This window comes from Lynx canadensis, chromosome A1 (assembly GCF_007474595.2).
Source record: "Lynx canadensis isolate LIC74 chromosome A1, mLynCan4.pri.v2, whole genome shotgun sequence".
NCBI lineage: Eukaryota > Metazoa > Chordata > Mammalia > Carnivora > Felidae > Lynx > Lynx canadensis.
In genome coordinates, this window is record NC_044303.2 from 231952672 (window position 1) to 231977692 (window position 25021).

General features: G+C 51.8%; 1 protein-coding gene across 1 annotated transcript; it reads right to left on the minus strand.

Moving 5' to 3' along the window:
• Positions 1–806: 806 nt before the first annotated feature.
• ROPN1L (rhophilin associated tail protein 1 like) lies at positions 807–18459 on the minus strand. The gene is made up of 5 exons (XM_030332549.1): positions 18094–18459; positions 13579–13702; positions 12005–12166; positions 4948–5123; positions 807–988 (listed from the first exon to the last, which is right to left on the minus strand). The coding sequence occupies exons 1-5, from the start codon at positions 18222–18224 to the stop codon at positions 925–927; spliced, it is 657 nt and encodes a 218-aa protein (XP_030188409.1). The 5' UTR covers positions 18225–18459; the 3' UTR covers positions 807–924.
• Positions 18460–25021: the final 6562 nt, after the last annotated feature.

The window sequence follows — 25021 nt, forward strand, 5'->3', positions numbered from 1 at the left end:
TGATCTCGCTGTCTGTGAGTTCGAGCCCCACATCGGGCTCTGTGCTGACAGCTCAGAGCCTGGAGCCTGTTTTAGATTCTGTGTCTCCCTCTCTCTCAGACCCTCCTCTGTTCATACTCTGTCTCTCTCTGTCTCAAAAATAAATAAATGTTAAAAAAAAAATTTTTTTTTTTTAACATTTACTCATTTTTGAGAGACAGAGCGTGAGCAGGGGAGGGGCAGAGAGAGAGAGAGGGAGACACAGAATCCGAAGCAGGCTCCAGGCTCCGAGCTGTCAGCACAGAGCCCGACGCGGGGCTCGAACTCACCAACTTCGAGATGGTGACCGGAGCCCTGAAGCTGGAGGCTTAACCGACTGGGCCACCCAAGTGTCCCTGGGATGCTTATTTTTGTTCCCTGGTCTAAATGGTCCGCTTTGTTTCCCCGGCGGCCGTGACCCTCTTCCAGCCAGCAGGCCTTCTCCAGGGCCACGTCTCCCGGAACACATCCCGCTTCGGCAGAGGACGCTCTTCTTGGGGCGTCTTACGTGTGCTCCCCCCGGGGAGCAAACACCTCACTGGCCGGGAGCCTCCAAGGAGGAAACAGAGTGGCCAGTTTTTACGCCGCCCCTCCCCTCCCTATTCTGTAGCACCCACAGAGATCGTTTCACTCAGAAAGACTGTTTCCCTGCTGTGAATCCTTCACACGTAAGGTTCTTCAGGAAGCATGTGAAGAGCCATCATTTAGAAGACCCCCCCCCCCCCACCGCCGTGTTTCACTGGCCGCACTGAACTTCCACCCGGAGAAAAATTCATGCTACACATGTATGTGGTTAATGACAAGCTGTATTTGGTGCCGACGTTTTACAAAGGCACCACTTGACATTAAGAAGTGTTCTCTTCTGTATTAATGGCTCTGTCTTCTGCACTTTCTCTTCGAGGTTTCCTAAACTTTCCTTGTCAGAATGAAGAAATCTGAAAGTCCTATCATGCCGTTCTTTCTAGAGTCTCTAAATTGGAAACAGATAAAGACACTTATTAGTAATTTCTCACAGCACGCAGTACGGTTTTTATGAAGCGCAAAACAATTGAAAAGTTTTACCTAGAAAAATGGATTCTTTCTGGTCTCTAATCAGTCATTCTTACCTCTGAAAAGAAAGCATTCTATTTTCTCGTATAAAAATGGGCATTTATTTCTAGGTGAAACAATCCATACTTTATATGTTTTTCTTCACTGACTCCTCAAATTTTAGTCACTACTGAAACAAAAGTATCCTTCTATTCAAAAAGTTGGCCGGGGGCGTCTGGGAGGCTCAGTCGGTTAAATGTCTGACTTGGGCTCAGGTCATGACCTCAACGGTTCGTGGGTCCGAGCCCCGCACTGGGCTCTGTGCTGACAGCTCAGAGCCTGCCTGGGATTCTCCGTCTCCCTCTCTTCTCTGCCCCTCTTCAGCTTGCGCGCTCTCTCTCCCTCAAATAAACATTAATATATATATAATGTCGGTCCAGTAAAACTGAAAGGGTGTCTTGCGTCTATGAAACTTTGGCATTGACAACAGCATGTCCCTTGATTTTCTTTTTTTAACTAGAGATACTTTTATTTCTTAAGAGATGGTGAACATTAGCAAACTACTATCGTCAGCATCAGTGGATGTAAAAATACGGAACTTCTGCGTGGTCGGCGGGGAAGGTGAGAACGGTCTCAGAGGGCTCATATTTTTACAGGCGAAAGGGACACCGGTTGGTGGCTCTAACCCGTATTTTACCACGAAAGGCAACCATCTCCTACGTTCCCAAGGGGATCCCGCTTGCCAAACAGTCTCCCGCCATGGCTCCTTGGAGACCAAGAACAGAATCTTGCAGAAGGATGCGTGTCCGCCCGCCCTCTTGCTATCCGGGCTGTGAGGATTTCCAGCCACAGCAGGCCCGACGGTTCTCAAGCCGCCGGGCAGAGAGTGCTTGCCATGCTAGCGGTGCGGACAGCAAGCCAAGGCCCAACCGGAGTGTATTCCCCGCGTGAAGGAAGAGCCATCCACCGAGTGATGGAAGGAAAGCACTGAGTGCGATGTTACGCGGACCTTCCTTGGGAACCAGTGATTCTTCACCTCAGGTAGTAGCTGACGGCTTCAGAACAAATCTCGCCGTGAATGCACCGCGCCAGATTCTTCTGGACACAGGAAGGGGCCACTCCAACCTTCCAGGGGCTTCGCACACCTCCGGGGCGAGGTCCCTGCAGAGCCATCTCAGGGTCAGCCCCCGGGGCACCTCCTCAGCCGGGGGCCCCTGGTAGGCCTGTGCAGCCCAGCCCGTCTCTCCCACGCAAACCTGTGGCGCATCAGTGCAAGGTCATGTCCAGCGCCTTTGACTTTGGCAAAGTCAAAGTGTCTCAAACACTGAGGGAATCGTGGAGGGAATCAACGAATTACCGAGTAGAAAGAAATCACTCCCGCTGCAAAAAGAGGCCTACTTAGCAAGTGTGCACAGGCAGGCGGGGAGGGGGCAGGGGTCCGGTGCTCGGCCCCAGGACCACGGGCCCACAGTCCCGGAAGCCTGTCGCCGACCCCTGCCATCCAGTTAGCCTCCCCAGTCTGGGGCAGTGCTACAGCCTCGCCCTATTTGTCAGCTCTGGTCTGGACCTCTGCAGAAGTTTCCGGAGTCATCATGTCTCTCGAGGGTCTTCTGGCCAGAACCCACCCCCGGTTCCCTCGGTAGGCTCTTCACCGACACAACCCGGACTCCCTAGAGGCTCTGAACCTCTCCTCCTCCACCACCTGTGGGGGGCAGGCAGGCCAAGGGTCCCCTGGGCACCGCTGGGCGGGCAGACGGCACCGCATCCCGTCGCCACCCTCCACGAACATCACATCAGATGACCTCACAGAGGGACAGAGAGGGGCCTGTAGGAGAGGCCTCTCTGAGCAGGGACGCAGGGCAGCCAGGCAAAGGGGGTGGGATGTTCGGGAAGAACAAGCATGCTAGGGGTGGGGGAGCTTGGCCTGCTTGAAACACTCGGGGACCCGTGTGGCTGAAGCACGATGAGCAGGGGTCGTCAAACGCAAACCAGAGGAGCGAGCCTGCGGGTGGGCAGCTGTCAGAGCCTGCAGGACCCAGAGGCCATGAAGGCGCAGAGGTTTTCCCTCTTAAAGGCCAGCTGACGGGGAGCCTGGGGGGCTCAGTCGGTTAAGTATCGGACTTCGGCTCAGGTCATGATCTCACGGTCCATGGGTGTCGGGCTCTGTGCTGATGGCCCAGAACCTGGAGCCTGTTTCGGATTCTGTGTCTCCTTCTCTCTCTACCCCTCCCGCCTCCCCCCCCCCCCAAAGCACTCTGTCTCTTTCTCTCTCTCTCCCAAAAACAAACATTAAAAAAAAATTAAAGGCAGGAAGATGTGAGATGGGTCAAGGGGGGGGGGGGGCAGGGGAGGACAGGGGCACCCATGTCTCTGCTCTGACCTCCCTCGTGGGGAGGAGGGTGGCTCGGTTTACGGACAGAGGGAAACCAGTGGGGGAATTCATGGGAAAGAAGGTGGATTTCTGCTGGGACACGTTCAGCCTGGCTCGTGCACAGACATCCCAGCGGGAAGGTCAAGTGGGTGGTTTGATACCAGAGTCCAGAGCTGGGAAGCAAGACTGGCTTCAAAACAGGGCTGGGGGGCTGAGATTCCCCGAGGTGGGGGGGGGGGGAGGGACAGCAGGAGCGAGTCTCCGAAAGCCTGGTTCAACTCTGGGATGCTGCTGTCCTTGGCAGGGCGTAAGCTGCCTCCGGGCCACGGGACAGGCTGGGTCTGGAGCTAGAGAATGGGTCTGGTGCGAGGTGACAGGACAGGGTCTATGCAGCGCCCACCGTGAGGACCTGAGATCAGGCGCGTGCTCTAAGACTGACACAGGAAGAGCGTGACTGTGACCAGACGAGGTGGGACCAGGAGTCAAGAAGGGGACAGTCCCAGGGCGGGCAGTCCCCTCCTATCACGCGCCACCGGGAGGCAGCCAGGGGTGGTGCTGGAGGTCTCAGGAAAGAAGGGAGGTGCTGGGAAGGGTACATTTTCCTCCTGGGACGCAGCCCTGGAGGTGGGGAGCCAGCTGCAGGGGGAGGGGGGGAGAGGGGAAGGTGAGAGACATCCACGTGGACATCGGAGAGGGGAGAGGCGAGTCCCCAAGAACTGTGGCGTCAGGAGTGTCGGCAGGAAGGGGGTCACCTGGCGTGCTGTCCCCCAGGAGGAGCGCGTGCCAAGTCAGCAGGCGGCACGTGGGGGAAGGGGCAGGCTGGACGGCGGAGGACGTGGGTCCTGGAGGAGCGGGGACACGACACGGTCCAGGAGGCCGAGCCGAGGAGAGACGGCCACTGCGGCAGCTGGGGAGTCTGGGCGCTGGCCCTGGCATCCCTGGGCAGGAGGGGACCAGAGTCTGGCGGCGGGGACAAGGCCTGGTGAGCAGCGGGTGCCCTGCCCCCATGTGTCCGCCTCTGCTCCCTTGTTCTCAGGGCCCTCAGCCCTGCCTGAGGGCCGGCCATGTCTGTCACTCTGTCAGTCTGGTGTCCGGCCCCTCCCAGCAAAGACAGAAGGGGACACATTCAAGGAACACGGCGGGAAGTCACCCCCGCCCCCCCCCGCAAGGTCATTGCGGAGACACTTCCATCTTCCGCTTTGACACGCTGTGATGTGAAACCATTTGACGCCCGAAAGAATCAGGATAAATTCTGGATAAACTCATCTTAAAGACAGGATAAACCCTCCCTCTCAAGTGTGAAGAGAACCAGCGTCCCCCCCCCCCCCGGGTCACACCCGGAGAAAAGCCGCCTCCTGCCGTGTGGCTTTCTCTGGTGCGGCCGAGGGACACCTGGGAGCCGGTGTGCGTGGCCCTTCCCTCCCAGCACGGGCAGGATCTGCAGGAACCCAGTCGTTTGAGGAAAAGAGGGAGAAAGGACCCTCTCTGGGCATCAGCACACTCAAATTCCGGGGAGCGCTTATACTCACACAGTGTCCTTTAAAGTGGCGAGATAGGACTCTGTGTCCCCCTCGGGGACGTCCGAGTCCATCTTGGACAAGTAACGGTAGACGTAGGAGAAAGTCTCAAACGGGATGCGGGCGGGCCCGCCCTCGGGGTCCGTGGTCAGGATCTCACACAGATGCTTCATCGAAGTGTTCAGTGACTAGAGACACCACAGACAGGGGGAAACAATTACCACTTGGCACCGCTGAAACGGAAGCCTAAGACACACGCAGAGAAAACGCCGGAGCGTATTTGACAGGAAGTCTCCGAAGGGTACGTTCTCCTCGATCTAAATGAAGAACTGGGTAAGGTTACAATTGCCATAAACAAAGAAAAGGGAAGGTTTGATCATGATGCAATTGGCCTGAAAAGAATGTTAATCCACAGATTTCATTTTATATTAAAATGGGGGGGGGGCGCACCTGGGTGGCTCAGTCGCTTAAGCGTCTGACTCTCGGTTTCAGCTCAGGTCATGATCTCACAGTTGGTGAGTTCGAGCCCCGTGTCAAGCTCTGGCACTGACAGTGCAGAGCCTGCTCGAGATTCTCAATCTCTCTCTCTCTGCCTCTCCTTGACTCACACTTTCTCTCTCTCTCAAAATAAATAAATAAACTTAAATAAATAAATAAATAAATAAATAAATAAATAAAATGGGAATGACTCTCCAGGACGTGAGGAAGTATCAGCCCCCTCAAGACGGGCCCCAAGCCAGCGCAGAACTCACCAGCCCCTTCGGCGTCACCACATGCCTAGGGGACGGAGCTAACGCTCACCAAGTAGACGTGTCACCTGCCCGTCAGGCTCCGTGCAGGTCCCAGGCAGGGCCGGCCTTGCTCTGGGCCTTGTCTCAGCTCCGGGAAGCACCAGCCCCTTCGCCCCTGGGCACCGTGCCTCCCTCTGCCTGGGTCGGTCACCCCCACCCCCTCCCCGGCTGCCGGTACCGTGGCTTTGAGCCCGAAAGCCAGGCCTGGGAAAAGCCGTGCGTCTCCCACCAAGGCACAAGCTCTGAGGGGGCTGACTCCCTCCAAACCAGGAGGGCTCAAGGAAACGCACTCACGGAGGGGGAGCCACTGCCTACGTCAAGCACAGCAGGAAGGCCCACACAGACGGCGCTGGTTTAGTGCTAGACTGTATCGGATCCCTGGTGGCCCCACGAGAGCCTCGTGGAGACGCAGGGACCAGGCCTGTGTGCAGGGGACCAGCTCTTGCGGACTGTAAACTTTCCAGGAGTTTATTGAGAGGGATGACCTCCCATTGGTAGCTTGAGACCAGCCACGGTGGGAGCATTTACACCTCATGCCAGTCAGGGCCCTTCTCCCCTGCAGAGAGCAGGCTGTTTAGGGGGCTGCACTTGGGAGGAAAGAGTGAGAAAAACACAGATGGGACGGTCACGCACGGACCTGCCTGACCGGGACTGAGGCTGCGTAGGGGGACAAACCTGACACCCTGAGGGACACACAAATGTCTGGAGTCACCTTTGCTCTCTCTAAGTTTCTGTGGGTCAGGAGTCGGCACTGCTTAGCTGGCCCGTTCATGGCTCCAGTCAAGGTGTTGGCCAGGGTTGGGGCCTCATCTGGAGGCTCGACTGGAGACAGACCTGCCCCCGCCCCGACCCAAGTTGCCAGTGGACTCGCTGCCTCGCGGCCTTTCAAAGACACGTGGTTTTGTTAGATTTTGCTTTTATGTCCGTCACAAGCGGGAGAGAGTCGCCAGTGGGTGTGGCGATGCTGAGCCTCAGGAGGGATGATGGGGACGGAAGCAGCCTTCTCGGAGCAAGCAGATGAGGTCTGGGAAACTGTGGCTCCAATGCTTCCGAGGAGGAGGCATTTAGGGAAAAAGTGCATCAAAACATCCCAGCATCCCTGCCTTGTGCAAAGGCCCGATGATGCTACCGGTGTTAACATTTCTGGCAATGAGATGCGCAGCCATTTTTATATCCACGAGGGTTCGGAAGGCAACTTGCCTGGCTTTGTACCTGAGCCAGATTTCTCCGCTCCCAAGGGTTGCTCTCCAGCCAGAAGACCCTCGCAGGCAGGCGCCCCTGCCCCGACTCACTCTCCTGACACAAGCTCTTCTGGAAGGTGTGGCTGCCCTTGCTTCTAGCCCAGCACTTAAGTCTGAGCCGCGCATGCGATTCAGGCGGGGACAGGAGACAAAGACAGGCCTGGAGACACCTGCTGTTTCCTGAGCAGCTTCAGGGCACCGGCTCCGTGGAAGCTTCTGTTTCAGAATTTTAGCTGCTCTTGTGGTGACAACAGAGGCACCTCACACCTCCCCCAATCCCCTTTTAGCTAGCAGGAAGGGACAACCCGTGTAACATCGTGACTGATCCCTTTAAAAAGAAGGGGGGGGGGTCTCCTCTGAGGTGTGGCCTGATGGCAGCCGGGAGGGAGAGCTCAGTACCTCAAGCAGTGGTGTCACCCCCGCATTTCACTCCGAAAAAGTCTGAGGACCTTTTCACTTCCTTCCTCATCCTCAGGGGTTTTCTCATCTAAAACGCAGGCAGTTCAGTTCGGGGACCTGCGGCAGGTGAGGGTGGCGGACGGGTACTCTCGAGATGGCGGGACTCGGTCCTCGGGAGAAGCCCGTTCGTGAGGGCCGATGCTGCCCATGTCGCCGTCCGGGGAGGAGGGAGGGCCCCCACGTGTGAGCACAGGGACAAGGCCAGTGGAGGCATGTGGGTGGGGTGCACCCCGCCTCTTTCTCCCCCCTGGGGGAGACCCTCAGCAGTGGGGTGCCTGGTGCTGGGGGCCGGAGACCCCAGGGGCCCAAGAGCAGCCCTCCTGGTGGAGACAGTTACCAAACTTGTCTGTGACGTGAGGCTCCCACCCACGGCGGGGGGGCTGTTTCTTTTCCACGGTCAGACGGTAAAAGGACTTCTCGTGGGCACCTCAGAATGGGCTCAGAGGCCAAGCTGGGAAACCTGAATAGGGGAGCGAGCCAGGACGCTGCCTCCATCACTGGGCCACCGGGGAGATGACCCACTGTGCTTGGAGGTTGTCCTAAGAATTCCAGCTGGGCCCTGCTAGGAGGCTGGCAGGGAGAGCTTTTCAGAGTAAAACTCCTTTTAGGAAATCAAGTGATATTAATGACAGTCCTTGGGAGCGGTTATTCTCTGAGACAGGAACCTGCAGGCTCTCACACGGTGCCCCAACCCGAGGGCGGCACACTCCTGGGCTAGAGTCCCCAGGGAGCCCGGTGGCCGTGCATCGGCAGCGTGGAGCCTGTGGTCTGCGTTCAGATCCCGCTCTGCCACTTGCAGTCTGAGTCCCTGAGCCTCCCTCCACGACTAGTCATCGTGCGAGGCCCCGGACGGCCCTTCCGCAGAGGGCTGCTGGAGGATTAAGGAGAATCGAGACAAGGTGCCGAACGTCCCAGCCCACGGCGAGAACCCTGGACGTGACGCCCATTTGTAAGCGGCGCGTTAGGGGGCGCCTGGGTGGCTCATTCGGTTAAGTGGTTAAGCGTAAGCGGCGCGATTGGATGGAAAATCGCGTTACGCACACGCATCCTGGCCACCGGACGCAGAGCGAAGTTCATGCTTCTCAGAGGCTCTCGAGCGTCGGGCCGGTGGTTTGCCATTCCGGGCTTCCTCCCTCAGTGTGGGCGGAGGGTGGGGGGGGCTTCATTCACAACTTTTTTTTGTACTAAAAGAGGTCCTCAAGCTTAAAAAACAAAGCGAAGAATTTTGATCCCCTGCTTCGATGCTTAGGATCACTGCCGGTGCTGCAGAAAAGGAAACTCAAAGATCACGACATGAAATGTCATCTTGCCGGGCAAGCATCGCACGGCATCGGAGCAGGGGGCGGGGGGGGGGGGGGCGAGCGGGAGTCACCAGCACGCCCGCCCCGCCTCCCACCTGCCCCGGGCAGCGCACACGGCCCGGAACCCCGTTTGTGGCTCGCGACGCGGTAAGCCAGGTGGCGGCGAGGCACGTCTGCCTGTTCTGTCCACTCAGGACGGGGCCCAGCTCGAAGCAGGGCTCAGCACACGTTTGTGAAGCAAGGAAGGCAGGCAGGCGCGATTCACAGGACTCTGAAGTTTAAGTAGAGCTTCTGGTCTTCGCGGAGACCTTGCATTTGATCCCTCTGCCCGGCGATTTCGAAGAGGAATTTGAGAGCACGGACAGCACGGAGGACGCGTCTGCCACCAGCCACGCAGAGACCGTGGATGGAGGCGGCGGGGTGGAGCCCGTTGTGCCGACACAGCCACCAGATTCCAGTTTACCGGAAAGCCTCTGTGGAAGGTGAACGGGCAGTAATCCGTCGTAAAATACTCGTCCTTTCCTTCCACGTCACCGCTCCGTCTCCTCCCTCTGAAGGGTTTTTAAAAAGCATAAACATAAACGCTAAGACGCCCACGACACCACAACCATCCCCTCGGAGGCACAGCTTCCGGTTGCTGATGCGCCTCCACGCTGCCCCGCCAACGCGTGGGCATCCAGTGGCCTCTCTCCTTCGGGGCCTGGCCGCCCCGGGCCACCCGCACTCCCCCGCCCCCCTCTCCCTTCCCCACCTACACGGCCGGTGGGCCAGAGGGGACGGGGACCAGCAGGAGGGGACCTTCCCTGACCGCCTGGCTCCAGAGTCCGCGGCTCACAGCAAGCACTACTGCCGAGGTGGCCTGGCTCGGGGACGGGACCGGACCCCACACTGACCAGCCAGGATGACAGACTTATTCAAGGAGGAAAGGAGGGGCGCGCACGCTGGTGTTGCGTTCAGAAGGCGACCAGATGTCTCCACCTAGCGTCCCACCCGACGCGTGGACAAGAGACCCTGTCGCTTGCTCTGGCCTGGCTCCAAATCTAGCGCTTAACGGTCAGGCTTAAAGTGAAAGTGACAAAGGTGGGTCCCCCACAGTATGAAACATTCTACCTTCTGGGAAAATCTGAATTTCACAACTACACCATAAACTTCCGTTCAAATATTAGATACTCATTTTACACAGGAGTTCCAGATGAACCAAGCAAGGTAACGTTAGCTTCAGTAACGAAATCTGACTTTGTCCTTCCCACCGGTCACGTTGGGGCCCGTCTTTGCCGCAGGAGGGTCCCCGGGGCTGCCGTCCTCTCCACGGCTGGTGGACACACTGCCTCTGGGCCCCCGTGCAGCTCAGCGTGCAGCGTCCAGCCAGCACCTGGCTCTCCTGGGGTTTCCCACTTTCTCACTGGGGCCCTGAGTAGAACCAGTGAACTGTGGTCCATCACAGAGTCGCTATCACACAGCAGAGGCCATGCACGACCTACAGCGGTCTGTAATGATACAGACGGACAGATAAGGAAATCTAACTGGGAGTGAAAAGAAGTTCCAGAAGGTTACTAATAACAGAATCCTCTTTTCATAAAGTTGAAACCAACGAAAATAAAATGATGTTCTTTCTTTCTTTTATTTTTTTTTATGGTCATTTATTTTAGAAAGAGAGAGGCACACACAGAATATGAGCCGGGGGGAGGCGGGGGGTGGGGGTGCAGAGAGGGAGACACGGAATCCGGAGCAGGCTCCAGGCTCTGAGCTGTCAGCACAGAGCCCAGTGCGGGGCTCGAACTCATGAACTACGAGATCATGACCTGAGCCGAAGTTGGACGCTTAAAACCGACTGAGCGAGCCAGGTGCCCCGAGATAATGTATTTCTTGGGCTATGTACGTGGCCCCCAGGAAGCGTGAGATTTGGGATAGCGGTTGCTTCGGGCCGGGGAGGCAGGGGGATCGAATGGAGGAAGAGAGCAGAGGCTCTCAGCAGCGGCGCATTGTTGGTGTTAGTGATCGTGTGGGGATCATGGGCGCTTCTGACGTTAAATGACTATCTAAAATTAAAACCGGAGATGAGTGCGTCATGAAACGTGGACTGAATTACCAGTTATGATCTCTGCGGTGCAAAGACTATAAAAAGGGAGGGCAGAAAACAGGTGGCCATCTCGGCAGTGAAGGGGCCACTTCTCCTCCTAAAAACCCCTTCTTCACAAGCGGACAGTGGTAGCTCTTCCTCCCTCGGACCCCGGTGTCTCACAGACTCGAACACTGGAGCTGGAGAGAGAGCGTCCAGATCCCCAAAGAAGTCCGGTCCCTCCTCTCCCCGCCCCCCTCGGTTCAGAGACGCCCTTACCTTGGGAATTGGAGAGTCGCCTGTGTCTTGATTCCCAACAGTCGTACTTCAACATAAGCCAAGTTCACTATATCTGTCACCTACTAATCACAGATTTTAACTCAAATATAAACTAACTTTACGCCTCTTCCCACAGAGGAGGAAAATAACATCTGCTTACGAAACGGTGTGTAGTTTCATAAAACGTCACTGATGCATTCTGTTCTAAAACCCAAATGCCTTTTAATGATATTTTATCTACTTTTTTTTATCTACTTTTAATGATATTTTATCTACTGTTAACAATTTTAAAATTGAAGCATTCGTAAGTCTTTAACTTTCCCAAATTAAAATAACTGTAAGCCCAGGGGCGCCTGGGTGGCTCCGCTGGGTGAGCAACTGACTCTTGGTGTTGGCTCAGCGTCATGACCTCATGGTTCATGAGATGGAGCCCCATGTCGGGCTCTGCGCTGACAGCGTGGAGCCTGCTTGGGATTCTCTCTCCCTCTCTCTCTCTGCCCCTTCCCTACTCATGCTTTCTTTCTCTCTCTCAAAATAAATAAACATTAAAAAAAAAGTTTAAAGTAACTGTAAGCCCAAGAATAAGACAGTCAGGGGTGCCTGGGTGGCTCAGTTGGTTAAGCATCTGACTTCGGCTCGGGTTATGATCTCGAGGTTCGTGAGTTTGAGCCCCGTGCTGGGCTCTGTGCTGACGGCATGGAGCCTGCTTGGGGTTCTCTCCCCTTTTCTGTCCCTCCTTCACTCGCTCTCTCTCTCAATCTCTCTCAATAAATCAATAAACATTGAAAAAAATACGATAGTCTCTGGAAAAAAAAATTGCTTCTCTTAGACAAAGTGAGTAATGAGAGTGTTTCCTTCAGTTACTGAAACACCTCCATTATTTTCAAGCCAGGCCTATGATTACCCAGGATGATTAATACACTACTTGTAGGTACGTACCCCACCAAGCATGCTACATCCGAGCGCTAAAAATTTTATCCACTCGATTTTGTTTTCGCAAGGATCCAGCTGCAGCAGAGTTCTGAAGTTTTCTACGGGCAGGCACAGATTTTTCCATTTCTGCTCAAGATGTGCTAATTCCACATACTGCTTGTGGCTACACTGTATAGAAAACACAGTATGACAAAATCAGTACGTTTTTACGTCTGCAAGTATTAAGGTTTAAAAACCCGTGAAACATAATGCTGATGAATCTTTAAACTCATCCCAGGTGCACAACTGCATGCTGGGAAGAGATGAGCTCTGAATTCACAACACACAGAGCCCGGGGAGAGCTGGGTGGGAAGGTGTGTGGGGGGAATGCTTGCCCGGCAGGAGGGCGCGGTGAGCCGATATCGGCACAGTTAACTTCTCAAAGGAAAAGGACGGTGAGGCCTTAGGAAAACGGGCACACGCACATGGGGTAGGTGATTCTCTGTGGTCTGTGTGAAATGCTTCGCAAGAAAAAATAAACTTCAACTCTTAAAAACTGAGAACAGACTGAGGGTTGATGAGGGGGTGGGAGGGAGGGGAGGGTGGGTGAGGGGCACGGAGGAGGGCACCTGTTGGGAGGAGCGCTGGGTGTTGTACGGAAACCAATGTGACGATAGATTTCATATTACAAAAAAAATAAACTTCAACAAACAAAATGAAAACATTTCAAATCCTACCCGCTCCATGTGTTAACAGTTAAATAAGAGAAATTTGAAAACTGAAAACAAATTCATTCCTTCTACTTTTTGAAACAATCTGTGAGAACTGGTAACTACCGCGATGTGCCAATGGTCTTGAACGTGAAATGCTTTGAGCAATTTTAGCGTGACTTTTCCCGAGCTACCCCTTTCAATGGTTATTCGTTTTTCCCTCCAGATTTCCAGAAGTCAGCGTATCTGGCACAGAAGCACGGTAAGTCAAAAAGTGTAATGGGGACAAATCACTTTAAAGATCAAGGTGATACCACTAATGTCATTTTTAGCAACACAACGCAATCATTAGGATTGCCAAGATTGGCCGGATAACACGCAATCTGGTAACTCGTTTCTCTGAAAGCAAGATGGTAGGTCGGGAGAGCACCGGCCCGGGACTCTTGCGCAAGACTGTGCCAGGAAGGACCTCGCCCACGCCCGGGTTCTCTGGACGAAGGACACCAGACGTCAAAGGGCGCTCTGCTGTTCAGATTAATGAGGCGGCAAATTATTTCTTTAGCACACACAAAATTTTTATAAACATATTTCAAGAAGAGACTTGCAGCCCCCATGTTTGGAGTTGAATGTTCAGACTTGCAGTCCAGGAGCATCTAGCGTTTTAATTTGGTATTTAAAAGAAATTATATTTCACTCTCCTACAATCTAATCACGAATAGCTATGTTGGGTTCTTTCAACTAGAGAAAGAGCACTGAATACAACGGATCCCTCCTTTGACTAAATCCTGCGGGTTTGCACAGGGAACGGAGGCCTCGCAAATGTGCTGGGATGCGTTAACGCAGCCACACTCTATCTCGTGGAGCCGACAGATTAACAGAGACCCCTCATACCTGCTTGTGCAAAACTTTCAGGAGTCCTTGAGTCAGGCCTGTGTCCATTTTCTGAGTGGCCACGGGCATTTCAATTCTGTCCTTGACAGGAAGCGGATCTCCTCTTGACAAAGCTGAAAAATACCTAACAGCAACAGATGTCCCTGAAGGCTCGTCGATACACAGAAAGCACCGTAATGAATGCGGTCTCTTAAATGACCCCCAATGCCTGGAACCCCTCCAGGGGTCTTGGCTCCTCTACTCGGCTCGCCAACTTAACCCTCTCTGCGTGCCTCAGTTTCTCTGTCTGCAAAACCGATAATGGCCATCCCTGTTGTAGGGCCCCTAGGAGCACTGAGCTCAAGCCGCAGCGGGCTGAACGTGCCGCTCAGCCATCAGGCCAAGGGGCGGGGGGGCTCCCGAAACACATGTTCTTATCAAGCAAACACTATGAGGGGTCCTGGAATGCTGCCAAAGGCGGTCGGAGATTTGGGACGACAGTGACCCAAGGGCAATGCCACAGTGCAGTCCTTCCACTTTGACAGCTGGCATCTGGCCCTCCCTTTGGTTGGCCTGGCTGCCTTCCAAGGGGCCTGATTTCGACCATCTCGGTTCAGCCCGACACGGTCCCGGATCAGGGAGGTCACCTGTCTGCCCCACTCCTCTAAGTCAGAGGCCACCCTCCCCCACCCTTCACGCTTTCCTGCCTGGTACCTTGTTTTAGTAATTTTTTAGGAAACTGCTTTATTAAATTTAACAATTTAGTAATAATAGCAATTAATTTAATTAATGTAGTAATTAACAGTAACAATTTAGTAATGGTTTTAGCATTGTTTCCCCTTTCCCTGTTCCTTTCTGGGGTGAGAATATGGGTGCTTACATCGGTGCCAATATTGCCTCTAGCGGGACAAGTGAGGGCATGGAACCAGTTTAGGGCAACGAGTCAGGATGAGACACACACTCGGCTTCTGTCTGGCGGGGACGGGGAGGAGGCACCAGGCGAGCCAGGGGTGGCCAGCCGCTGAAGGCAAGTCACCGGCCACTCTCATGGCTAACACAACAAAAAGAAACAATATACACAGCGAAACGAATGGCAAATCCTCCGCCAGGCCAACAGGTCATAATCGAAAAGGTCTGAATAATGAGGGGCGCCTGGGCGGCTCAATCGGTTAAGCGTCCGACTCTTGACTTCAGCTCAGGTCACGACCTTGCGTTTTGTGAGTTCGAGCCCCGCACTGGGCTCTCGTGTTGGCAATCTGGAGCCTCCTTGGGATTCTCTCTCTCTGCCCCTCCCCAGCTCTCTCTCTCTCTCTCTCTCAAAAGTAAACTTAAAAAGTAATAAAAGATATGAGTCATTAGAAACATCTCTGATTATGTAACAGAGATAGCCGTAGCTAGGTATTTGATAGGCTAACAGAAATTTTGTACCTCGTCCCCTTTTCCTCTCTCCGCCCGTATTTTGTTGACCTAACACAAGGGTAGCAGTGAGAGAGACAAAGGTGGACAGGAAGAAGTAAGGTGACAGGGGGGAGGCATGGGTGTGTAGCTTTGTCATATTGTTCCTAATTAGGGTTTTCGCCTATTTGGGGGACTTTGTTCCTCATCATCGATCAAGCCACTCACCCACCTCCACACAGCATCTAAAGCAGTGGTCCTCAACGGTTCTCCCTTCTCCTCCCCAGGAAGGCCCTGGCAGTTTCTGGAGACATTTCTGGTCGTCACAGAAGGGGGTGGATGGTGCGACTGGCCTCTAGTGGGTACAGGCCAGGATGCTGCAAAGGGCCCTGCTAGGCCCAGACACCCCCCCCCCAGCCCCACCCTCCCCCCAGCCCTCAAGCAATTGTCCTGTCCAAGTGTCAACGGTGCCCAGGCTGAGAAAGCCTGCGTTAGGGGCGAGCCCCGATGTGCTAATTCCCCGGAGGCCCGTGCAGCAGAAAGCAGCCTATAGCATCGAACCGATTCTTGCCCCAGTCATACCGCACGACGCACAGGCGACGTAACAAGGTACGGCCAACTAGCTGTTGCGTCAGAGCAGAGAACACAGGCGGGGGAGCCAGGCCGAGCCGCCTCTGCCACCTGAAAGCCTCGTTTGTAAAGTTCGTTAACCTGAACGCCTCCTGGAGGCTTCTGCAGTTATCTTCGCAGGCATCCTGATTTTCTGCTTTTTCCTCCTGTCACCATCCTTTGTCCTGATGCCATTCCTCTTCCTGGAATACCTTTGCCTTGTCTTTTTTTTTTTTTTTTTTTTTAATTTTTTTTTTTTTTCAACGTTTTATTTATTTTTGGGACAGAGAGAGACAGAGCATGAACGGGGGAGGGGCAGAGAGAGAGGGAGACACAGAATCAGAAACAGGCTCCAGGCTCTGAGCCATCAGCCCAGAGGCCCGACGCGGGGCTCGAACTCACGGACCGCGAGATCGTGACCTGGCTGAAGTCGGACGCTTAACCGACTGCGCCACCCAGGCGCCCCTGCCTTGTCTTTTAAAGTTTTTGTTTGTTGTTTATGTATTTTGAGAGAGAGAAAGAGACATAGCATGTGCAAGCAGGGGAGGGGGCAGAGAGAGAGGAGGGAGAGAGAGAGAGAGAGACGAGAGAGAGAGAGAGAGAGAGAGAGAATCTCAAGCAGGCTCTGCACGGTCAGCACCAGAGCCCAATGAGGGGCTCGATCTCACAAACTGTGAGATCAAGACCCAGGCCGAAATCAAGAGTTGAGGAGCGTCTGACTTCAGTTCAGGTCACGATCTCGCGGTTCGTGAGTTCCAGCCCCACGCCGGGCTCTGTGCTGACAGCTCAGAGCCTGGAGCCTGCTTCGGATTCTGTGTCTCCCTCTCCCTCTGCCCCTCCCTTGATTCTCTGTCTGTCTGTCTCTCTCTCTCTCAAAAGAAACATTAAAGACTTTTTTAAGAGTGGATGCTTAACCAACTGAGCCACCCAGACTACCCTTGCCTGGCTGTAACCTCAAAGACCAATTCATCCTCTTCTGAGCAACATCTCTCCCTAACAGATTGTCTGGTGACAGCTGGGACCTGGCTGAGACCATTTCGCACACACTACTTAGCGAATAATGCTTCCTTTTACTCAACTCCAAAATTGTTCTCGAGAGAAAACAGTTGCATGGCACATCCAGAAAGTTCTCAGTTGAGCCTTTTAAATTAAAGTGAAGCTTAAATTAAAATAATTTAATGTTCCAAGAAAACAGTGACTCAATCTTGGAATGTTCTGTCCAGTACAAATAAACTCTTACACGTCCTACTTTCATTGATGCTTTAATGACGGTTAAAACCAGGGCCATAATTTTTTTTCTTTGGGGGGAAGAACCCAGAGAGAATCTATCAGAAGCAACCGAAAGAAGTGTTTGTCACAAGGCAAAGCACTGGATTGATAAGCAGCCTTGTGTGGTAGGTTCTGTAAGAGCCTCAAAGATATCCAGGTCCTAATCCTGGAACCTGCAGATCTCATTTTGTGTGGTAACAGGGACTTTTGTAGATGTGAGTGAGGATTCTGAGATGGGAAAACTGTACTGAATTATCTTCGGGGTCCTAAATGCAATCCACAAGTGTCCTTCGGAGAGGGAGGCAGAGGGAGAGACTTGGAGATGCCACACTTCTGGCTTTAAAGACGAAGGGGCCATGAGCCATAGAACACGAGGAAGGCAGTTCCAGAAGCTGGAAAAGGCAAGGCAAGGGACTGGATTCTCCCTAGAGCCTCCGGACAGAAGCCGTGACAGCTTGACTACAGCCAGGCGAAACTGATTTCGGACTTGCAGCCTCCACAACTGTAAGAGAATACATGCCTATTGTTTTAACCCATCAGCTTTTGTGGTTATCCGCTAGAGTAGGCCACAGGGAACTAGGTCACCTTGGTTTTACAGGTGAGAGAAACTGGATATGCTGGTTACTAAATAAAACGTTTACATTCATACTGGTTCTTGGGATCATAAAACTGAGTTTCTAAGTCTGTTTCCTGAAAAGGACAAAGAACTTTCCTTTCGAAACCAAATGGGTTTATTTTAATGGTTTTAAGGTCTGTTTGCAACTTTAAAATTAGGGAAATAGTATGTTTGCTGCAAGAAATATTTGCCTTCTGTGAACTAAGCTGGGCGAAGTCTAACCTTTACAGCAGCCTTGGGAAAATCACCCCAACATGACCTTGGTCGTTTGGGTTCTAATAAACTGACCCAGGTACCTAACCCTGGGAGGAACCTAGCCCTAAGATTCCTTCTTGTAAAAAAAAAAAAGAAAAAGAAAAAAAAATCACTTTACAAATAAATTACAGGGTCTGCAGTGGCTTGGTCTTATAACACAATGCAGAAACTTTTTTACCCGACGCAACTGCTTTGTAAGTTTTACTCTGAGTAAGTACCACTCTCCCACGATGGAGTTGTCATTACTTTGCAGGACAGTGAGCATTCTGCAGTAATTTCTGGGAAGGTCACCCAACCATGATGCTTCCTAGACGCTCAGGTGTAGACACCAGCTGGGGAAGGTGTCCTGAGCGTCGGACCACGCGAAGCGGCCGGCTCTCCCAGGCGCTTACCCCGCGGACCACTGCAGCACGTCGGCGGGCTGGGTGCGGATCGCAGCCTTGGTGAACTGCTTCAGGATGTCCGGCAGTTCCGGGGGAATGTGGATCTGCTGCGCGCAGAACATGGTGTCGGGAAGCGGCATCGCTCTCCGCAGACCGGGACCAGGCTGCGAAGAATCAAGGTGCGCTGCGTGGGGGGGGCGTGAGCCTCGGGGCGCAGGCGCAGCTCAACGGTCTGGCTGCCCAGCCTCCCCGGATCTGGAGCCTGGAGGGGACCTGGGGTTTGTGGCGGGGCCGGGCTCCCGGACTTGGGGGCGGGCCAGGAGGCCGGCTTCGCGAGGTCCGGGGTGGCCGGCCGGGTCTTTCAGCCGCTCCTCCTCGGGCTCCTCGGAAAGTGAAGGCCAACTGCCCCTTCTAGTCACAGCCCGGAAGCGCCAGCGGCACCAATCGTGTCGCAGAGGTATCCAGGCAACCGGGACGCATGAGGGCCCCGCCCCCTGGCTCCGCGCAGGCGCGCACGCCTCGGGCCGAGACCGCATGGTCGCCCGCGCCGGGCCGGCAGGTAATGCGCTTGCGCAGTCTGGCTCCGGCCCCCTTTCGCCACTAATTGGTTGTTATACGGAGCCGAACGTTTCGCTTAGAAAAGGACCTCTTTGGTCGATTCCCACTGCCAGTTGTGAAGGGCGAATTCACAAAGGGCTCCCCATCCCCTTGCTCTGGCGTCGTAAACTTAAGGACGAGGTGACTCAGTCCTCGTAGGTAGGAAGCCGTTGTAATCATGGGGGCTGGTCGATGCAGGTGGCACGAGCTCCCCCCTCCCCCGAAGGAATGTGGCCCTGCCTTCCTCGACTGTCGCGCTCATGCTGCACGTGCTCGTCCAAGCGGTCCCCAGCCTCGATACCATCGCATCTCCCACTCGGTCTGCTGATTTCAGTTTAAGACCCACTTAGGAGTTTAGACAGCGGGTGATTTTCAGCTAAAAGAAGATTCTGTTTAAATTGTTTTCCTAAGGAAGACAGAATGGTTGAGCCAATATGATTGGGTCTAGAAGGACATAAGCCATGTCTTCTGATACAGTAGCTTCGGGTCCATGGATAGAGTAATTGGCTCCATTCTGGTGAATCCTGACCAGGGCAGTGTACAAGGCGGCTACGTTTAAACCCACCCTGAATGTATGAGGCCCCCGAAGCCCGCTTTCCCCTGCTCACCTCTAGCCCGGACAACGGAGAACTGAAATAAGTTATCTCCAGGAAGAGTCAGGCAGCCCTTCCTCCTGCCCTAGAGGCATCACCCCCACCCATGACCCCTCTACCTGGGCACACACAGTTCCAAATTAACAGCATTAGCAAAACTTAAACAGTCAATATTTAATGTTGATATAATATGGGAAAACAAGGAATCTCATATGCTGGTGAGAGAAGAATGTCAATTAGTACCTTTGGGGGCCACTTGGCACTATATTTTGATGACTTACCAATCTTTTACCGATTGATCCTACAGAAATACTAGCCTGAGTATATAAATTAGTATGGACAAATGTGTTTATTATAGCATATAATAAAATGGGTTAACTAATGGTCTTTCAGAAAACTGAAATCATAATCTTATCCACACAACAGAATACAATACAGCCAGAATTATTAAATGAGGCAGCTACTTAAGTGTTGATATAAAAAGATGGTCATGAAATATAAAGCAGAAAAAAAAAAAGCACCCCATTGAGCAGAGTCTGTGGGAGCACACTACCTACATTGTGATAAAAGGAGTCTGTGAATGTATGTTGACCCACACCACATTCTGGAAACAACACTAAATACTAATAGTGGTAATTACCTCTGGAGAATGGCACAGGTTTTCAGTTTTTATTTTAATCATAGACATGTTGTTTTTATGCTGTTTCAGCCATTTATTTACTCGAGTATTTATTGAATATGGAATATGTCCCAAGAACCGTTCTGAAATACAATAGTAATCTCCAAATAGTTACCAAAAAAAAAAATCTCCGAAGCTTACATTCAAATGGGGGGAAACATGCTAATGTAAACAATACAGGAAAACCATATAGTTAATACATACGAGAGACAGAGCACAGCAGTAGAGGGGTCGGGGAAAGCCCCAGGAGCTGCAATTTTAGATAAGCCTAAGAATGACACTTCAGTGAAGAAAGGAAGAACTTGGGGAGAGCCTAGAGGAAGAACAATAAGGCGCAGCAAGCAGCAAGTGCAAAGGCCCAGAGGTTTGACCTGTTCTGGAAGCAAGGAGGCTGCCTGGAGCACAGTGAGCACAGGGGGCCTCAAAGCGACTGTGGACTTGGGACTCTGTGATGGTTAGCTACCTGGGTAAAGGACTGATGTGATATGACTTAGATCTCAACATGATCACTCCGGGTCCAGTGTTGAAAGTCAATGGAAGAAAGAAAGAGAGCATGGGCAGAGGTCAGGAGCTCCAGAGAAACTGCAGTGACCCAGGCAGGAGGAAGATGATGGTGCTTTGCACCAGGACGGTAGCAGTGGGGGTGCTGCGACGTAGCCAGAATCCAACTTATTTTGAAGTTAAGACTTGCTGCCCAATTGTATGTGGAGCGTGGAAAAACAAGTGTCAAAGGTATTACCAACATTTTTATTTAGCAACCTGAATCCGTCCAGGTGCTTACCAACTGAAAGGGGAAGTTTGAGAAAATAAATCTGGGGTAGGGGAATCACGAGTGTGTTTTGGACCTACTAAGTTCGAGATGTCCGGAGAGTCCACATAGGCAGCCGCACGGATGTGTTCTGGAATTCAGGAAGAAGAATGGAATGAGTAAATAAATATATAATGTGAAGTGATCAGCATCTAGACGGCCTTTAAAACTATGAGAGTAAGTGAGATCACCATGTCAATAGGTGCAGGTAGAACAGAGGTCCCAGACTGAGCTGAAAGGCAAGACAGGGTCAGTGAAGGAGTTTATAAAGCAGAGTCCACAGACAGGTAGGAGGAAGATGAGGGGAGTGCTGTGTCCTGAGAGCCAAGGGAAATGGTTTCACTGGAGAGAGGGACCAGCTATTTCCGGTGAGACCCGAGAATTAACCACCGAAGTTAGGGGTGGCCATTGGTGGCCTTTCACGAGAGCAATTCCGGCGGAAGAGTGGAGCAAATAGCTGATTGTAGTAGGGTTGGAAAAGGAGAGGAAAAATTGGAAAGCGGGAGTACGATAACTGAAGGCCTTTACTGAAAAGGAAAGCAAAATAGAGCAGATGAAGGAGGTGAAGATTTTTCTTATGCAAGAAACAACGGAAACGTCTGGATGATGGGAAGGAACCACAACAGTTACCATGAGGGAGAGGGAGATCTGCAGCAGCGCCTTGAGCGGGTGAGAGTCCTGTCCATCCAGTGAGGCCGTGCAAGGCGGGCAGGGCTCAGGGAGTGATCGCACATGAGCCCGGGGGCGCATTTCACTCCGCGCACAGGGCAGGCACGCCGGAGGGGACGGGCATGGCCTGCATGGCCCACGGGGCATCTGGGCACAGGTGCAAGTAAGAGGGTAAATGTGATGGTGTGAACTCGTGAAGACTTGTTCCGATTGCTTCGGTCTTCTCGGTGAAATAGAAAAGTCATCAGCCAAAAGTCAGAAAGGAGAAGCGGGCACTTTGTAGAAAGATAAGGTATGAAATGATTAGAGAGCATATATGAACATGGTATTTATTTTTGAAATCAAGATGTAATTAACATGCAAATTGCACAAGTTGAAAATGTGCAATTCTTTGACATATGTATACATGTCAAACCAGGACCACATCAAGATAACGGACACATCATCGCCCCCATTTCCTTATGCCCCTTTGAAATCTCTCCATGTCCCTCCCCACCAACCCCCACTCATGTGCTTTCTATTGATTTCTGTAGGTTACTCTGCATTTTCCAGAAGTTTTGATAAACGAAAGCATACATTTTTGGTCTGCTTTCAATAAGCATTGGGACTTGTCCATGTTGCGTGTATCAAGCTAATTGCCTTTTATTGGAACAGTATTTCATTGTATGGATAATCATTTATCTCTTTCCCTGTTGTTGGCCATGTGCATTTTTTCTACCTTTGGGCTATTACAAATAAAGCTACCATAAACGTTCATGTCTGAGTCATCATATGGACTTACTTTTTCCTCAGTCAGCAACTGGGGGTGGTGAGTACTTACTATAACCTTTTAAGCACTGCCCATTATTTAATTAAAACTTTTTTTTTTTTTTTTAATGTTTGAGAGAGAGAGAGAGAGAGAGAGAGAGAGATGTGAGTAGGGGAGGGAGGAGACAGGGAGACACAGAATATGAAGCGGCTCCAGGCTCCGAGCTGTCAGCACAGAGCCTGACTGGAGGGGGGGGGGGGGTGCCTGGAACCCACAAACCGTGAGATCACGACTTGAGCTGAAGTCAGATGCCTAACCGACTGAGCCACCCAGGCGCCCCCCAACTGTTCTAAAGTAATTAGCTCACCCCTTTACTTTCCTTCCAGCACAGCGGTGAGCATTCCTCACATTCTCACCGACACGTGGTACGGTATTTTTAGTCATTCTGATATGTGGTGGTAACTCACAGGTTTTAATTTCTATTTTCCTAATGGCTTCTGCATTGACCAGCTTCTCATGTGCTTATTTGCTATCTGTATGTCCTCTTTAGTGAAGTGTGCTTAAGTATTTTGCCCATTTTAAAAATGGGCAAATGGATCTTCTCAAACTACTGAGTTTTGAGACTTTACTCTGAATGCATGTCTATTATCAGAAATGTTCTGCAAATATTCCCTGCCAGTCCATAGCTTTTGTTCTCTGAATGACATATATCAGAGAGTGGACATTTTCAATTTTGATAATGTCCAATTTATCAAATTTTTCTTCTAAGGATTGTGCTTCTGGGCTGTATCCAATCTAAATCTTTGCCTTACCCGAGGCTGAACATTTCTCCCTGTTTTTTTCCCAGAAGTTATATAGTTTGAGCTTTCATGTTTAGGAATGTAATAATTTTAATTTTTGCGTATGTTGAGATAAGCATCAATTTTTAACCTTGCATCTGGATGGCCAATTGTTCCAGCACCATTTGTTGACTTTCGCACCTTGTCAAAACTCACCTGTCCCTACACATGTGGGTCTATTTCTGGACTTTCTGTTCTGCTCCATCAGTCCAGTGGGTTTGTGTAACTGGCAGGAGGGACGGATGCAACTGAGCCAGAAAAAAGGAGTTACTGAGGGGGTTGCTGACACAAAGCTTCTTGTCCTAAAAAAGCTACTGAACAAATGTGGAAAAGCAGAAAGACGCTGCACTGTTGCATATGTGCAAAAAGAGAAATTCCAAAAGGAAGATTAAGCATGTACAGGGGTGCAGAAGGGACTGCCTCCACCCAGGTCACCAGCTGCTGTCGGCCCATTCCAGCACAGTGTGGGGCTGTGGGAGGCAGACTGTGGGGGGGGTGGGGTGGGGAGGGACTGCGGGCCTGGGGGACGAGTCTATGCGTACAGGGGGCCCCATCCTCTGTATTCCTCAGGGCACTGTATCCCTGTTAGAACGCTCTGCTCATTTTTCTGGCCTCTTCCACTCTAACTGGGCTACTTGAAGGCAGACACCATACCTCGATTCAACTACAGTACTCAGTACAGGGCAGGGCAACAAAATAGACACCAAACCGAAACATCGTGGGAGGGAGGGAGAGGAGAGTGTTACTTCCCCGGACCCTAATCCACTTGTGACAGCAGTTCGTTCCAACAAGAGTGGCTGTGAACTGTGGGGTGTGAGGGGGAATGGCACTTTCTGAGATTCACCATGGGGTCCCCTTTGCTGTAAAACCTCACAGATGCCCTGTGGTTCAGATAACATTTTGCCTACCACCACTGCATTTAAAAAAATAAAATAACACTTGGAGGGCGCCTGGGTGGCTCAGTCACTTAAGCGTCTGACTTGATTTCGGCTCAGGTCATGATCTTACGGTTCATGAGACTGAGCCCTGCCTCAGGCGCTGGTGCTGAGCCTGCTTGGGATTCTCTCTCTCCCTCTCTGCCCCTCCCCCGCCTCTCTCACACACCCTTTCTCTCAAAATACATAAACATTTAAAAAGTGTTTCTTAAATGCACTTGATTAAAAAGAAATCATCAAGTTTTGAACCTCGAAACAAAAGGATCTCTTCACATGGGGGCACTCAGGAGGAAAAAAGCTTCATGCAACTCTTTCCTTTTCTCTGAGATTTACAGGCAGCTACACAAAATGGCTTTGATTGGTTTTACTCTATTCCAAGTATCCACTTAAAGAGAAAACCTGCTGAGGCCTCTGGCATGTGGATCTTGCCGAAGCGGGAGGCAGCCTGCCCGCAAGACGAGGGCCTTTACTGTTCCCCATGAAATGGTCTAGCAATACAGTCAGGGGATGAAGGGGAGAGGGATGTGTTCTCTGCACTATCCTTCTAAATTTATACTGAAAACAGAATGGAGGAGCTATAATCATATATAATTTTCTTATGTAATTATTATATTAAAAAATACCTAGGCAGCCTGGGTGGCTCAGCTGGTTAAGCATTCGACTTTGGCTCAGGTCATGATCTCACAGTTCGTGAGTTGAGCCTCCCGTCAGGCTCTGTGCTGATAGCTCGGAGCCTGGAGTCTGCTTCGGATTCTGTGTCCTCCTCTCTCTCTGTCCCGCCCCACTTGCACTCGGTCTCCCTCTCAAAATAAACATTAAAAAAAATTTTTTAATACCTAGATATCTACCTATGCTGATAATAATGCACATTTCTGTAATTCTGAAGTAATTTTGCAACAAAGCAAAAACAAACCAAAAAAACTAGGCTACAGCTAAATTCGCTTTATTCAATTTTGTTCTCTTGACTTAGAAGGCAACAACCAACCACATAAAAAGGGAGCATTTTAGAATATATATACATAAAATTGGTCTGGGTGTCTAAGGTGTTTGCTTCAATAGAAAATTGATG

Coding starts and splice junctions, on each gene's coding strand:
- ROPN1L (XM_030332549.1), bottom strand. CDS start 18,224: ATGCCGCTTCCCGACACCATGTTCTGCGCGCAGCAGATCCACATTCCC. Junction 13,703..18,093: donor GTGCTGCAGTGGTCCGCGGG/GTAAGCGCCTGG, acceptor TGTTGCTGTTAG/GTATTTTTCAGCTTTGTCAA. Junction 12,167..13,578: donor TGAAAGTTTTGCACAAGCAG/GTATGAGGGGTC, acceptor TTTTCTATACAG/TGTAGCCACAAGCAGTATGT.